Source organism: Alosa alosa, chromosome 21 (assembly GCF_017589495.1).
Source record: "Alosa alosa isolate M-15738 ecotype Scorff River chromosome 21, AALO_Geno_1.1, whole genome shotgun sequence".
Taxonomy (NCBI): Eukaryota; Metazoa; Chordata; class Actinopteri; order Clupeiformes; family Clupeidae; genus Alosa; species Alosa alosa.
Genome location: NC_063209.1, coordinates 28,383,403 through 28,398,905, shown reverse-complemented (window position 1 = coordinate 28,398,905; position 15,503 = coordinate 28,383,403). Strand labels below are relative to the sequence as shown.

General features: G+C 46.0%; 1 protein-coding gene across 1 annotated transcript in view; it reads right to left on the bottom strand.

Annotated features, from left to right (window-relative positions):
- slc39a13 (solute carrier family 39 member 13) overlaps nt 1-13,978 on the bottom strand; it is a gene marked incomplete in the record, with an annotated part of 25,140 nt that extends 11,162 nt beyond the window's left edge. Inside the window, 4 exon segments of the mRNA XM_048230785.1 lie at nt 2,154-2,278; nt 2,398-2,505; nt 9,702-10,088; nt 13,707-13,978. Of these exon segments, the coding sequence (XP_048086742.1) occupies nt 2,154-2,278; nt 2,398-2,505; nt 9,702-10,080 (612 nt within the window).
- Nucleotides 13,979-15,503: the final 1,525 nt, after the last annotated feature.

The window sequence follows — 15,503 nt, the reverse complement described above, 5'->3', positions numbered from 1 at the left end:
TCACGCTCACGCCACGTGGCATTTCTCACTCAAAGAAATTATTAACTTGCCCGCACAAAAATTCTAAGGGCTATATTTTACAAAGCGTGTCACACAACGTTGCTTTGTCTGTGCAATCATTCAAACCAGAAACTGCTGTTCAATTACTAACCTATCGGCCAATCCAAATCAAAATAGGATTTCTCAACCAATCAGAAATAGTTTTGTTGTGATGTGGGTCCGCAACGTGGAGACTGCTGGTCCGCGGAGTCGTGGGAGTGAAATTAGGCCCGGTGCTTCGTCTGATAATTTGCTGCGCAGTTGATCAAGATACCGCGGACCGACAAAAAAAAAAAAAAGAAAACAAACGTTTCTGCTATCGATGTCATTAAACATGGAGCCATACAATAAAGTGGTGGTATGAGCGTTCATTCAATGCAGGCGTTTGCGCGAGAAACTGAAACTAATCGATAACGTTGGTATCAAAGCTCCGCTTCAACCTGTTGAATGCTATTTAATTGTTTAACAACACTTAAAACAACGTTGATTTTTGGAACTTCCATAGCGGAGACTGTATAATACACTGTATAGCACTGAGTATTGTATAGTCAAATTTGAATATAACATGGCCAAAAGCTATTGTAGCCTTCTTTCTATCTGTTAAAGATCAACAGATCAGTGATTTACGCCTATCTGCTCGCCAAAAGCTGGTATTGTGTTTCCTGAATCCTTACATTCAGGCATTCAAATTAAACTTCATTAAAAACATGTTTTTTCTCCATTTCCTACCAATGTATGATGCTTGCATGGGGGAAACATCCCAAAACAATAGCACCCATATAATTGTTGCTGTTTTGAGGTATTTCTGTTCTTATGCAAGCATCATGCAACTCATCTAAAAACAATGAAACTAATTATATCTTACATTAGTAAAGCAGTCCTCTGATGTGCATGTCACAAAACATTTAAGTGAAAATGCATGTATAACAATATAGGCATAATAATGATTGTGATAATGATAATGACAATTTGATTTGGAGGGAGTGGGTTGGGTATGTGTAGATGGGCCCTATGACCCCCAAAGTCTGCCATGACTGGGCCTCAGGTCAAAGAAGTTTGAGAAAGGCTGGTCTACATAACCTGCATCAGATTGAGGTTTGCAGTAATTCATACCTACGTAAATCACCATGACCAAAAAAGACCAAATTGTACTTTTTTTACTTTGAATCTTAGAAAAAAAAATATTGACCTACCTACCGACCCATTTTTTTTTTTTTTTTTTTTGGCTGTTACTGCAAACAAGAATATTTTTTTAAGGATGGCCTCATGACTGAAAATTGCTGACATTGAACCACAGTGCTTTTAAATGGGAGCCCCCAGTATCACACTTACAACACACAACATCACTCATAAACACACACACACGGACAAGAACCACCACTGTTCAAAGAGACCATTTGGGGCTAAATGTGCTTTTTCTCATTTGGTTGTTTTCTGTTTGTTGAGAGCAGAATGAGCCACTGCTGTTCAAAGGGCCCCATTTGGGTGAAATTATTATTAGAATTTATGTTATTATTATTTATTATTAACTATAGGGTTCTAGAATAAATAAAACAGTGTGTTTGAAATAATGGAATTTGTGCTCTCATGAAGCTGGGTCCGATGGGACATGGGAGGTGGGTCTGTTGATCGGGGAGAGGGTGGCGCCATTCAGTAGTTCAAGCAGACGTAGGACTTTCATGTACTTATCAGGGGGAGGGGGCGTAGCACTGTGCCAATGCCAGTCTCACTCCTTGCAAACGTCAAAACTTGAGAGCCCTGTAAACTGTTATTGAGTGTTGTTGATACACTGAACTTGTGCCCTCGGAACCAAATCTGACAGCAAGCAGCTTTTGGGGTTTTAGAAGTAGGCTGCAGGCAGGCAGCTGGTGGATACATAACTGGCATAATAAAAGGTAAAAGCAACGACCGAAATGCAGTGTTGAAACACGTGTATGAAGCGTGTTAAATATGCAAACACAGATCCGGCATAAACACTAAACACTGACCTCCCGAAAAAAAAAATCTCCCGTTTTTGGAAAGCTAAATGTTGACAGGTATGGCTTACAGAAAACAGCACTCACATGTGTGTTTGTGTGTGTGTGCGTGCGTGCGTGCGTGCACATCTGTGTTACCGTGACTGTGGCTGTTTCGTTGGGGGTGTCCTCATCTGGAAACATCTTCTCTAGCAGCAGGAAGGACAGCAGCCCCAGCAGAACCCACAGGCCCTGACTACGGTAGTGCTGCTCATGAGCGCCCTCTACAGGCAGAGACCGGGAGAGAGTGAGAAGAGGGGTGTGACAGTCCTCCTGGAGGTGTACGATAAACTTAGAGAAAGAAAAAAGAGAGAAAGAAAGAAAGAAAGAAAGAAAGACTAACCTGGAGTACAGGTTTGGGCCCAGGCTTCAGGAAGAAGGTGCAGGAACACATCACCAAGGAGACCACCAATGGCAAAGCTCAAGAGTCTCTTCAGCTTCTGACTGCCAGCTACACACAGGACATATATACACACACACACAGAACAGTGAGGACCAGAGTGTGACCGTTGTATCGACCATACCAGGTACACAGGCCCCAGCGTAGGTGTGATGAAGGTGGGGTGCAGGTGTGATGAAGGTGGGGTGCAGGTGTGATGAAGGTGGGGTGCAGGTGTGGTGTAGGTGGGGTGCAGGTGGGGTGTGATGTGGTGAAGGTGTGGTGTAGGTGGGGTGTGACTCACCCAAAGTCTCAACCCTTATTCTTCTGGATTTGAGTGCGGCATTTGACACCATTGATCATAGCATCCTAATTCACCGCCTTGCGAAGTGGGTGGGTCTCTCTGATAATGCTCTAAACTGGTTTCAAACCAACATTACTGGCAGAGATTTTTATATCAGTCTAGGAGATCATGTATCTGAAAAACATGACTTGCCTTTTGGTGTGGCCCAGGGAGCTGCCTTGGTCCCCTGCTATTTTCTATATATGCTTCCATTGGGAAGCGTCATAAGTCAGCATAATGTAAACTTCCACAGCTTCATGAATGATACCCAATTGTATATTTCTGTGGAGCCAACTAACCCAGATGACCTTTGCTCCCTCACTGCATGCCTAACCTCCATTAATCAGTGGATGAGCAAAACATTTTTGAAACTAAATGATGACAAAACAGAGGTACTTTTGGTTGGACCAAAACTAAAGCGAGATATTGTTCTTAGTAATCTGGGGAACTTGGCCCCAGGTCAAACCAAAAGTAACAAGCCTCGGTGTCATCTTAGATGCAGAGTTAAGTTTTAAGCCCCAATTTAGTAAAGTTACTCAGACAGCCTATTTCCACTTGAGAAACATTGCCAAAGTCGGCCCTTTTAACTCAACAAGATGCAGAAAAACTCATTCACGCCTTTTATCACTAGCAGGTTAGACTACTGCAATGCACTTTTCACTGGTCTTCCCAAAAACATCTAAAAGAAATTGGCTGCTAAACTTTTAACTAAGACTAAGAAGAGAACACATCACCCTGTGTTGGCTGAACTGCACTGGCTCCCTATTTCCTATAGAATTGATTTTTAAAGGTTATGTTAATTACCTACAAAGCTCTGAATGGCATAGCACCTTCATATATCTCTGAGCTTTTAATATCTTATCAACCACAAAGGAAACTTAGATCATCAATTCTAATCTTTTAATGGTACCCAAAGTGCTCCACAAACAAAGTGGAGAAGCTGCGTTTATCCATTATGCCCCCAAACTATGGAACACCCTGCCTCTGTACATCAAGCAGGCATTTGAGTTCAGTAAATATTTTTTAAAAGATCTGAAAACATACCTGTACAGGAAAGCTTTTAGTTAACTCATCTTATCCTGTAGACTACATTTTCAGATTATTCTACATCTGCTACTATTGGGGGCTTAGCCAATAGAAACAGATGGGCTCCCCCTATTAAGTCAGGTTCTGCTCAAGGTTTCTTCCTGGAATATGGGAGTTTTTCCTTGCCACAGTTGCCATATGGCGTGCTTGTGGGGGAGTAAGAGGGTTAAAGGCTGACCAGTCTTATGGCGTCATTTTCTATATTTTTGATAAGTTGCTGAGTGGATCATAAACGGCCCCTAGCAATGAAGAAAAGTGATTGATAATGACTGACTGATTATTGTGTTACATGCTTCAAATGTAAAGCACTTTGAGCTGCATTCTGTGTATGAAAGGTGCTATACAAATAAAGCTTATTATTATTATTATGGTGTGGTGAAGGTGTGGTGTAGGTGTGGTGTAGGTGGGGTGTAGGTGGGGTGTGGGTGGGGTGAAGGTGGGGTGAAGGTGGGGTGTGGGTGGGGTGTGATGTGGTGAAGGTGTGGTGTAGGTGGGGTGAAGGTGGGGTGTGATGTGGTGAAGGTGTGGAGTAGGTGGGGTGAAGGTGGGGTGTGATGTGGTGAAGGTGTGGTGTAGGTGGGGTGGAGTGCAGGCAGGGTGCAGGTGAGGTGTGATGTGGTGCAGGTGGGGTGTGATGTGGTGAAGGTGTGGTGTAGGTGGGGTGAAGGGGTGGGGTGTGATGTGGTGAAGGTGTGGTGTAGGTGGGGTGGAGTGCAGGCAGGGTGCAGGTGGGGTGTGATGTGGTGCAGGTGGGGTGTGATGTGGTGAAGGTGTGGTGTAGGTGGGGTGAAGGTGGGGTGGAGTGCAGGCAGGGTGCAGGTGGGGTGTGATGTGGTGCAGGTGGGGTGTGATGTGGTGTGGTGTAGGTGGGGTGTGATGTGGTGTAGGTGTGGTGAAGGTGTGGTGTAGGTGGGGTGAAGGTGGGGTGTGATGTGGTGCAGGTGGGGTGTAGGTGGGGTGTAGGTGGGGTGTAGGTGTGGTGTAGGTGGGGTGTGATGTGGTGCAGGTGGGGTGTGATGTGGTGTAGGTGGGGTGTGATGTGGTGTAGGTGTGGTGAAGGTGTGGTGTAGGTGGGGTGTGATGTGGTGCAGGTGGGGTGTGATGTGGTGTAGGTGGGGTGCAGGTGGGGTGTAGGTGGGGTGAAGGTGGGGTGTGGTGTGGTGCAGGTGGGGTGTGGTGTGGTGCAGGTGGGGTGCAGGTGGGATGTGGTGTAGGTGGGGTGTGATGTGGTGTAGGTGTGGTGAAGGTGTGGTGTAGGTGGGGTGAAGGTGGGGTGTGATGTGGTGCAGGTGGGGTGTGATGTGGTGCAGGTGGGGTGTGATGTGGTGTAGGTGGGGTGCAGGTGGGGTGTAGGTGGGGTGAAGGTGGGGTGAAGGTGGTGAAGGTGTGGTGTAGGTGTGGTGGGGTGCAGGCAGGGTGCAGGTGTGATGTGGTGTAGGTGGGGTGGAGTGCAGGCAGGTTGCAGGTGGGGTGTGATGTGGTGTAGGTGGGGGTGGGGTGTGGTGTAGGTGGGGTGGGGTAGGGTGTGGTGTAGGTGTGATGTGGTGTAGGTGGGGTGGGGTGTGATGTGGTGTAGGTGGGGTGTAGGTGGGGTGTGGTGTAGGTGGGGTGTGGTGTGGTGTGGGTGTGGTAAAGGTGTGGTATAGGTGCAGGCAGGGTGAAGGTGGGGTGTGTTGCGGTGGATGGTCCATAGTATAAGACCAGGTCAGTTCAGAAGGAAGAAGGGCATCCTCTCTGTCTCTGTTTTCCTTTTGATTTGACAAAACATTCCCCAAGACACAGACTTACGCGCATTGCTAACTCTTCACAACACTTTACCTGTTTAATATATTCTTCATCAGGAAGAGAGAGAGTGAGAGAGTTGGTAAATGGAATAGGAAATGCGTGCGCACACGCACGCGCACGCGCGCACACACACACACACACACACACACAGGTTTCCAGCATGTGCAAAGCCTATTCAGACAGACGCTCATGTTCCAACTGAGAGGGCCTTTGTGAATGAAATGAAAAACCTTTTAGACTCTCTAAGAGTCTCTTTCACTCCACAGTGCACGCACACACACACACGCACGCACGCACAAACGCACACACACACACACACACAAACACACACACACGCGCTCACGCGCATGCACACACACGCGCACGCACACACACACACACACGCAAACAGATCTGAAAGACAGGAGTCCTGCTCAGCCATTTCCTCCCGACACCACACACACAAAGGCATGAATATCTCCCTTGAGGTCTCAAGGGTGTGTGTGTGTGTGTATGTATGTGTGTGTGTGTGTGTGTGTGTGTGTCAGAAAGGGAGAGACACACCCTTGTGCATTAATACAATGTCACAATGTCCAGCGTCCTACTGCATGACCTACTTTTCAACCACGGAACAGCCATCCACACACACACACACACACTCTGGAGAACACACATACACACTCTGGAGTACACACACACACTGGAGTATATCCGAACGTCTAATTATCAGAGCCCTAGTTGAAATTAGATCACACACACACACAATACTTGTCCTCTGTAAGTGTTCTATCTTCTGGGCCTATCTGCACAAAGTGAGTGAGGCCTGTCTGGCTGGCTCTCAGGTTGGTGTGAGGGGCACACGCACGCACGTTTGCTGGTGGCAGCTGGAGCACTCTGCCTGGGCCTTACCCAAAAGACAACACGTCGCAGGACATGCCCCTGCATGAGGGACCACACAAACATATATATATATATATGTGTGTGTGTGTGTGTACACTTTAACACATCATGGGGAAGAAAGCTGCTGGGATGTGGCTGCACACACACACACACACACACACACACACACACACACACACACACACACACACACACACACACACACACACACACACACACACACACACACACACACACACACACACACACACAGACAGTGAGGTAGCAGGCTTAAGTCCCTTTTTTTCAAAATAGTTGCCTTTGGTAATGCAGCTAAAAATGGCACAGCTGCCCCAGCATCTATCCAGAAGGGCTGTGGTTTTAGGGTGGATGTCATCCAATAAAACAACAGCTGCAGAAGTTGTGTATGGTGGAATTACCTGCCATAATGCCACAGTTGTGTATGGTGGGATAACCTGCCATAATGCCACAGTTATGTATGGTGGAATGACCTGCCATAAGCTCCTTCCCAGGACACCAGCAGAATCAGGGAACCTGCCTGCTAGCCTGGGTTTTCCCATGCTGCCTTACGCGCGCAATTTAATTCACGCTGCTAGGCAGCCTGGATTCCATGGACTTCGTTTTCACCTCAACGAAGGAACCAATCACAGAACAGAGGGAGGGCAGCAAGACGATGACGACACACCGAAGCCGTTATGAGCTACGTACAGACGCATTTGATAGACATTTGTAGCGCCCAACTTTACATGTGGACTGCTCAGCAGGTGAGGGGTTAATCTGAACAAACTCTGTTGAGTATTCTTACTCGACCACTAGTCTACTGAACTAGTGTAGTCTGCAGAACTAGTCAACAGAACTAGTCTACTGAACTAGTGTAGTGTACTGAACCAGTTAGTGTACTGTACTAGTGTACTGAACTAGTGTACTAAACTAGTCTACTGAACTAGTGTAGTCAACAGAACTAGCCTACTGAACTAGTCTACTGAATTAGTGTACTGAACTAGTCCTCTAAACTAGTGTACTGAACTAGTCTACTAAACTAGTCTACTGAACTAGTCTACTGAACTAGTCTACTGAACTACTGCAATCCACAGAACTACTTTTCAGAACTAGTCTACAGAACTAGTGTAGTCTATAGAACTACTCTACAGAACTAGTCCAAAAAACTAGTCTTCAGAATGTCAAAGTTTTTATCCAGACGCTGACCACTCCACAAATCAAAAGAAGTGGCCCAACCGTACGTCAGATCTCCACACCTGCTCCAATCAAAAGAAGTGGCCCAACCGTACGTCAGATCTCCACACCTGCTCCAATCAAAAGAAGTGGCCCAACCGTACGTCAGATCTCCACACCTGCTCCAATCAAAAGAAGTGGCCCAACCAGTCGCCAGATCTCCACACCTGCTCCAATCAAAAGAAGTGGCCCAACCGTACGTCAGATCTCCACACCTGCTCCAATCAAAAGAAGTGGCCCAACCGTCCGTCAGATCTCCACACCTGCTCCAATCAAAAGAAGTGGCCCAACCGTACGTCAGATCTCCACACCTGCTCCAATCAAAAGAAGTGGCCCAACCGTAAGACAGATCTCCACACCTGCTTTAATATGACGAGCAGTTTTCCCCAAATCCAGATCACCAACACAAGTTATTATGACAGCACACAGAGATCCCACCACATCAGACAGTGATTGATGGGAGGGCAGCAGAAGCCACACACACCCACACACACCCACACACACACACCACCTCAAGATTAAAGAGTACAGCTATAGATAATAGATGGGGCATGATGAAAGCTTTGTAATATATGACACACACACACAGAGGCTTACTGGTTGTCCAGACAAGGACTAATATGTGACTGAACATTTCCACACAAACACGTGCACACACACACAGACACACAAGTTGACTGTGTTGACTGAGTTCCTCATTCAGTTGTGTTCATAACACCAGTTCCTAATACAGTCAGACCTGTCATTCTCCATGCAGAGACCAAAGACCAAATTGATGTTCAACACATACAACTAGACCATCTCCATGATGACTCTTGAAAGAGAGAGAGCGATAGAGAGAGAATGTGTGTGTGTGTGTGTGTTAGACATTTAGCATTAGTTAAAGAAGTGGACCTCCACATTAGGTAGCAGTTGAAAGCTGGCCAACTCCCCGACTGGAAAATCATTCTGTGCGCTGTGGGTTAATTTTAGGCCAGGTACTTCCCACAACACACACACACACACACACACACACCACACACACACACACACACACACGGAATCCCACATTCTGCCCACATTCTTTTCTTAGTGAGGCAGCCAGTCATTATCTGAGTTCAGAGTTTCCGTCAACGTTACAGCGTTTACTTGGACGGGGTTGTGTTTCCATGGACACCACTGCTGGAGTTTGGCTGCTGTGGTGTGTCAGGCACCCCAGAGGGGAAACTACAGCTGGAGAGAAACTTCTAGAATCATACACACACACACACACCTAAACCTAGAAATAGGCACAGATGACTATGACTGGATCTGGACCTTGAGGAAGAGAGGCAGACTGAGAGAAGCCGGCAACTTTAGTGAGGGATACTTTCTGCTTCAGTTTACCATTAGCTTTAGTGAGGGATGCTTTCTGCTTTAGTTTATGGTTAGCTTTAGTTTTAGTGAGGGATGCTTTCTGCTTTAGTTTATGGTTAGCTTTAGTGAGGGTTGCCCTTTTTGTGAAGTTTTCGGTTAGCTTTAGGGAGTTAAAGCTTTCAGTGTTAGTTTACGGTTAGCTTTAGGGAGTTAAAGCTTTCAGTGTTAGTCTACAGTTAGCTTTAGTGAGTTAAACCTTTCAGTGTTAGTTTACGGGAGATAGAACAAAAGGCATATATAGCAGCAGCATGTGAAGGTTTAGCTCAGTTAGCAGCACACAACATGTTCACAAACCACTACTACTTCTACAATGACATGTCTAATAAACACACACATTACTACTCAACAGGAACCAACTCTACATAGATATACACAAACAGATTCCACCCTCCACACACCCTTCCACACAGTCACCTGCCCCCTACACATACAAACACAGTGATTGCACAATCCTCTTAAGAAATAACACTCACAATGTCTCTCAGCTCTGCCCAGTAAACATGTATATATACACACACACACACACACACACACACAGCTGTCCTACCCTCGGTCTTGAGCGCTGCTCCAGCCTCGATGGGGATGACGAGGAGCGGGAAGATGCCGCTGAGTCCGACGGCGACGGCTCCGGCCAGCGAGCAGATCCACACATCGGCCCCGTCCCCGGACAGCATCTCGGCCAGCGGCCTGAAGCCCAGCAGCTCCTCCGCACACCAGGGCCCGGGCCCCGCCGCCGCCACCGTCGCCTGGGCAACCGCCGTCTGGGCCATCTGGCGGCCCCCCGAGGAGCCCATGCAGGCCACGGCCAGCAGGGCGGCGCCCACGAGCAGCGAGGCGGCAGCAGCACACACCGGACGCAGGGGGGCCGCCGGGCTCATCCGCAACACTGACCGCAACGCTGACCGCAACGCACTCTGGACATACATGCAGTGCACTGAGGAGGAGAGGAGAGGAGAAGAGGAGAGGATAAGAGGAGAGGAGGAGAGGAGGAGGAGAGAGGGGGGAGGAGAAGAGAGAGGGGGATGAGAGGAGGAGAGAGGGGGGAGGAGAAGAGAGAAGGGGAGGAGAGAGGGGGGAGGAGAGGGTAGATAGATATGAGAGAGAGAGAGAGAGAGAGAGAGAGAGAGATGCCCAGTTAAAACTCATGACAGACATGCTCTCATCCTGTGGTAGCAGCCTAGTATTACTAAGATCTAAACTGAGACCTCCTTTGCTATGCTGGTAGACGTGTCCATCAGCGCATATGCTGCCAAGGTGATGATGATCTAACCCAAGTCATTTCTGCCAATATAGCAGGCCGGTCATGTTGCCCTCATTTGACCTAGGAGCCCATCAGAAGAGAAGCACTGGCAGAAGCTCCTCCTTCACATGTACAAATTATGGCATACCCCATAGGCTAGTGTAACCTGCGTTGTGTTGAACCTGCACGGTTCATGCCTGGACTCGAACCCGCGAACAGCAGCACCTGGGATCGGAAGTCGAGCTAAAAGGCCGGGCTGCTAGCTTTACTGCCAGTACTGCTCTTGAGGCGTCAGGGAGTGAGGTTTACTAATGTTCCACACGCACAGCTATGCTAGCTGGCATCCGTTACACTAGTGCAAATCATTGCTATGCTAGCTGGCATCCGTTACACCAGTGCAAATCATTGCTATGCTAGCTGGCATCCGTTACACCAGTGCAAATCATTGCTATGCTAGCTGGCATCCGTTACACTAGTGCAAATCATTGCTATGCTAGCTGGCATCCGTTATACTAGTGCAAATCATTGCACGTTGGACCTAGGGTGGGGAAAACGTCCCGGATTTTAAACACCCAGCCCGGTGTCCGGCGCAGCCTCAAACTGGACGCTCATTTGTCGTCCTTTTTGGAGTTGCACTGGGCCTAAAGAGCCCCGCTCTAGAATCTTTGCTGGGATGCAGCATAGCATTTCTCAAACTATGGATGAGGAGACTGCTGGTCCGTGGAGCCAAGTTATGCCTGGTGCTTCTGTCAGTCATCTGATAATTTGCTGCGCAATTTATCAAGGAACCGCGGACTGATAACATACGTTTTCAGCCTGGCGGGCCATACTATATCATTGAAATGTATAGTCTGGCATCGAACCATTCACCTCGCTTAATCCAAGGGGCGGGCAGAGAATTGTCTTTCAAACTGCCTAGGCATGCAATAGGCCAGCTTCGACCATATCCATATCCGGGTCGGCAAAACGGCAAATACATCCTTCTTGAAAGGAATGACTTAAGTGCATTGTGTTGCTCAACTTTCAAAGAAAAGCACAAGTCCAACTCCTCCAAAGTTGACGCCAACGCCGATTCAAACAACCGCTCTTCGTTCGCCATAGCCACCTTCCTTGTTGTTCACCGTCGCGGGACTGTCATTATCCTGTTAAGCCCGCCTTTAAGACTCTCTAACAAAATAGAGCTGTGATTGGATGAGGTCCACGCAGCGCCAGCCAATAGAAATCCCTATGGTTTGATACTAGGCGTACAGGCTGAGCAAATTAATTTGCCGCCGCTAGGGTGTGTCTAGATTTCTAGGCTAATACGTTTTTGCAATCGGGAGGAAATACATGCTAATTTTGGTGTCATCAAATATAGACATAAAATTAAGTGGTAGTGGTATAAGCGTTCATTCAATGCATGCGTACGTGCACGTCTGCGCGAGAGAAACTGAAACCACTTGATAACGTAGCAAAGCTCCGCTTCAACCTGGAAGAGCTCACCCTAGAGGTGTTGTCTCCTGAGCTGCTGCAGAGGGTGAAGGTGGAGTTGTCTGAGGCTAAATTGAAGAACAGGATACTGAGGAAAGGAACTTACATCAATTAAAAATACAGGTGGACTGCTGCACACACACAGACGAAGACACTGCAGACAAGTCCCCAAACTAAAGACTAAAGCACTTTAGAAATACTTGACTGTTTGTGCAGTTGAATGTTAACCAGTTGCATGGTGCTTTCTTCACACTCTCTTTTGTTGTTTACATGAAACAAGTTGTGTATGCTTGTTAAGAACTGAAATGTATTTTTGCATTCATTCATTTGTTTGTTTTATTTTTATGTGAGCTAGATTTTCACATTTTATGTCCAAAAATGTTATGCTTTGTGGCACTGTGCATTTGCAAAGCAGGATCATCTGGTCATACTTTGAACAAACACGTTTAGCCTTTCCAGGAATATGTTTTCCTTTTCTGTTACATATACATCAAGATATGTCGTAGATCAAATAGTCTTGCAATGACCAGAGTATTTCAGAATCACTGCATCATGATACCATCGTTATCATGGACAAAACTATATTGTAGTTGGGAGTACACCAGAGTCCTATGTAATTATTCTTGCCTCATTAATGCCGCAAAGTGTCCTCCTTTTTGGTGTTATGGAAATGGCCATCCTAATTGGAACATCAACATTTAACAATTGACGACAGAGTAATCTTGTCCATGCATTTAGACTTAAAGTAATACATCAGGCTTTTGGTAGTTGTCAAATGCAGCCCTATCGCTACAAAACATCTGTCAATGTGGGGTTTTTATTACCAAACTCTAAAAAATTCGTACGAATTATCATGTGCAACACTCAGTTCAGGCTTGCGGGTTTTTCCTTTGATTATGAAGAGTAGATTGCCAGTATGTGGACAGTCAAAGTACCATACAGAAGCCAATCCCTGTAGCAGCAACTAGTGTGGCTTCTGGATCTGCATACTCCACAACTGTGTGATTCAACATCAGGGCCTCTGCCGGACGGCTCGCTCGGCTGTAACCTGACCCGGTGGCCGCCGGACGACACCAGGCGCTGATGTGGTGTGTACGTTACTGAAACGGACGTGGTTATGTCCGACTTGGCTCGGGCTGCAGTCAACAACACCGTTTGTGAAATGGAGCCTCCGGCCATGGCAGTGACACATTTTTGGAATAGGCTAGCATGCTGAATCAGGTCCTTGGCCGTGGGCGTCTGTTATGTATGACTTTAATGAAAGTTTAAAGTTTACACCGTGACCTTATCAAACACGCTGTAAGCGCGATGGGCAGACGTGCAGGAGGGGTGAAATCATCAAACTAGGCTACTAACGAGGTGAAGTGTAGACACAATGCAACTTAGGTGCGCAGCATTTCTTTACACTGTTAAAATAAAATTACGTTTTAAAGTCACAAACAGAACCTTCTAACGTTGTAGCCTACACGTTGCAAAACAGTGATATTCAACGAACTGTGTAAACAATTATATCCCGGGGGCAGACTAGGAACTGCAGTGGATACAATGACGATAGATAGCTGCCACGTTGTATCTGTTCTGTGTCTTAATGTCAAAATCAAAACAGACTGATGCGCATACGAATAACCACAGGCTGCAGCATTTCTGGAATAATGATGACTGTAAGCTGTCTGCTTTAGAGGACTTGATATCGGCTACAACGCAGCTGCTTTAACCGGCACAAGACTAAAACAAAACTTCAAATCGTGTTATGAGGTTGCTAAATCACGAACATATATATAATGTTTAAACGTTCAGCAGAGAGAAAGGAAAACAATGAAGAGGCGCAAGTGCGTTGTTTACCCGGCTGAGTTTCCTGCGGAGACGGCTCCGGTCTGTCCCTGCCATCCAGCTCCCTGCGTCAGACGCACTTCTGTTTTGGGCGCCCCGGCCGCAGACGACTCAAGAAACTCTGTTTGCTGGATTTCGCTAGAGGCTTTTCCAGAAGCGGCCACGTCTCAAGGCCTGCGAGTCTGCACTTCACCACGCATGAACGGAACAGAGCGGGACCTACTTCCGGGCCTGCAGCAACCACTGATCGGACCGTAGACACACAAGGCGTTTGTGCTTAAAACTGAAGCTGGTGCTCTGTCTGGGACCACAATAAGAAGATAAGAGTCCCTCGGAATTTTGCAGTTAATTACCAGTAAAATATTTAAAGTCAAATTGCATTACAATGTTAATCATGTATTTGACAACATTTGCTTTAGATATGAAGATAATTCAGAAATGTATATTTATTTATTTATAGATAATTCTCTGTGAGATTAAAAGTTACAGAACACAGTAACATGCCATAAACAGTAGGCCTAGGCCTACTACAATGGACATTCCATTCCATAGGCTACTTCGTGATTCTGGTAATACAAGGGCAAACTGAATGTGAATCAGATCCGGCATGCAAATCATTAAAGTTAACGACTTTTTATAGCTAATTTAAAACTTCAGAATATTCCCAACGCCACTGAGAGTATTTAGAATAGAATAGGCCTAGCCTAGAATAGAATAAAATGACTTGTTCTTGTTCTGCATTCTTCTCCACGTGGCCACTAGGGGGTAGCATATTACAACTTTCTGGACATTGTGATTGACCCTCTCAAATGAGCACTTCATGCAACAGTGAAGGGAACATGTTTTCAACTCTACAAAATAAATATTTGAAATATTTTGAGGTAAGTCCAAAATAAGCATATGTTTTTCAGTCAATCAAAAGATCGTAAAAAACATTCTCCATGTCAGATGGACTAAAGACAAATAGGCTACACTTATTTACAGTTAGAGTGCACAGACTAGTTACTTCCTTTACCTTCTCCAAACTAACTTCACTGATGCCACTTGTGTCTTATCAACAGTAATAGGCAGAAGTGCAAGGCACAGGGATCATCACCATCACTCAACATTACACCATGTGAGAAGGTGTTAGGCTCAACCTGGCACCTCTCAAGCCTTACATAGCCATGAGAAACCCTTAATTTCATTAAGCTATTTGTTCCAGTTCATTGGTTCCATGTCCTATAGTTATACCTTTATAGTTCTAGTTGCAATGAGTGGACAAAGAAATGTAAAGTTTCACATGTTTATTCATACACACAAACCCTTAGTGGGTGGCACCTTGACCAGGAAAATATACACATTGTGTTATGCCGTCGATGTGAATGGCTGCCAGAGGTGGGTTGCTTCTCACCCCCTGTGAAGGTGTAAATGGGCTTGTTGTTGGTCTTTAGCAGCTCTGCAATCATGTTCAGCAGGTCCCTCGCTGGCACTGTATGTCAACTCTGTTCTCTGCATGGAAGGATTCCCGATTCCTGAAAATTGACCATTACATCTCACAATTAACTATACCATTTAATAATAAATCAATTATAAATGTAAAAAGATAAAAAAAATATTTTTTTGTGGAGGTTTGTGACCTACAAGCAGCAAAGGAAACTACAATTTACCAAATACATTTTCAGTTTTATTTTGATGTTGCACAATAATACTGTGGCTCTAAAAAAAATTGGCATCATTTAAAACATTCTTGAAAAGCAGTTGCAGCAGCAGCAGTGATTTTGACCCGTTTCTTGGCCGGCTGAGGAGTTGAGTTGAGTAGGGTCTGAG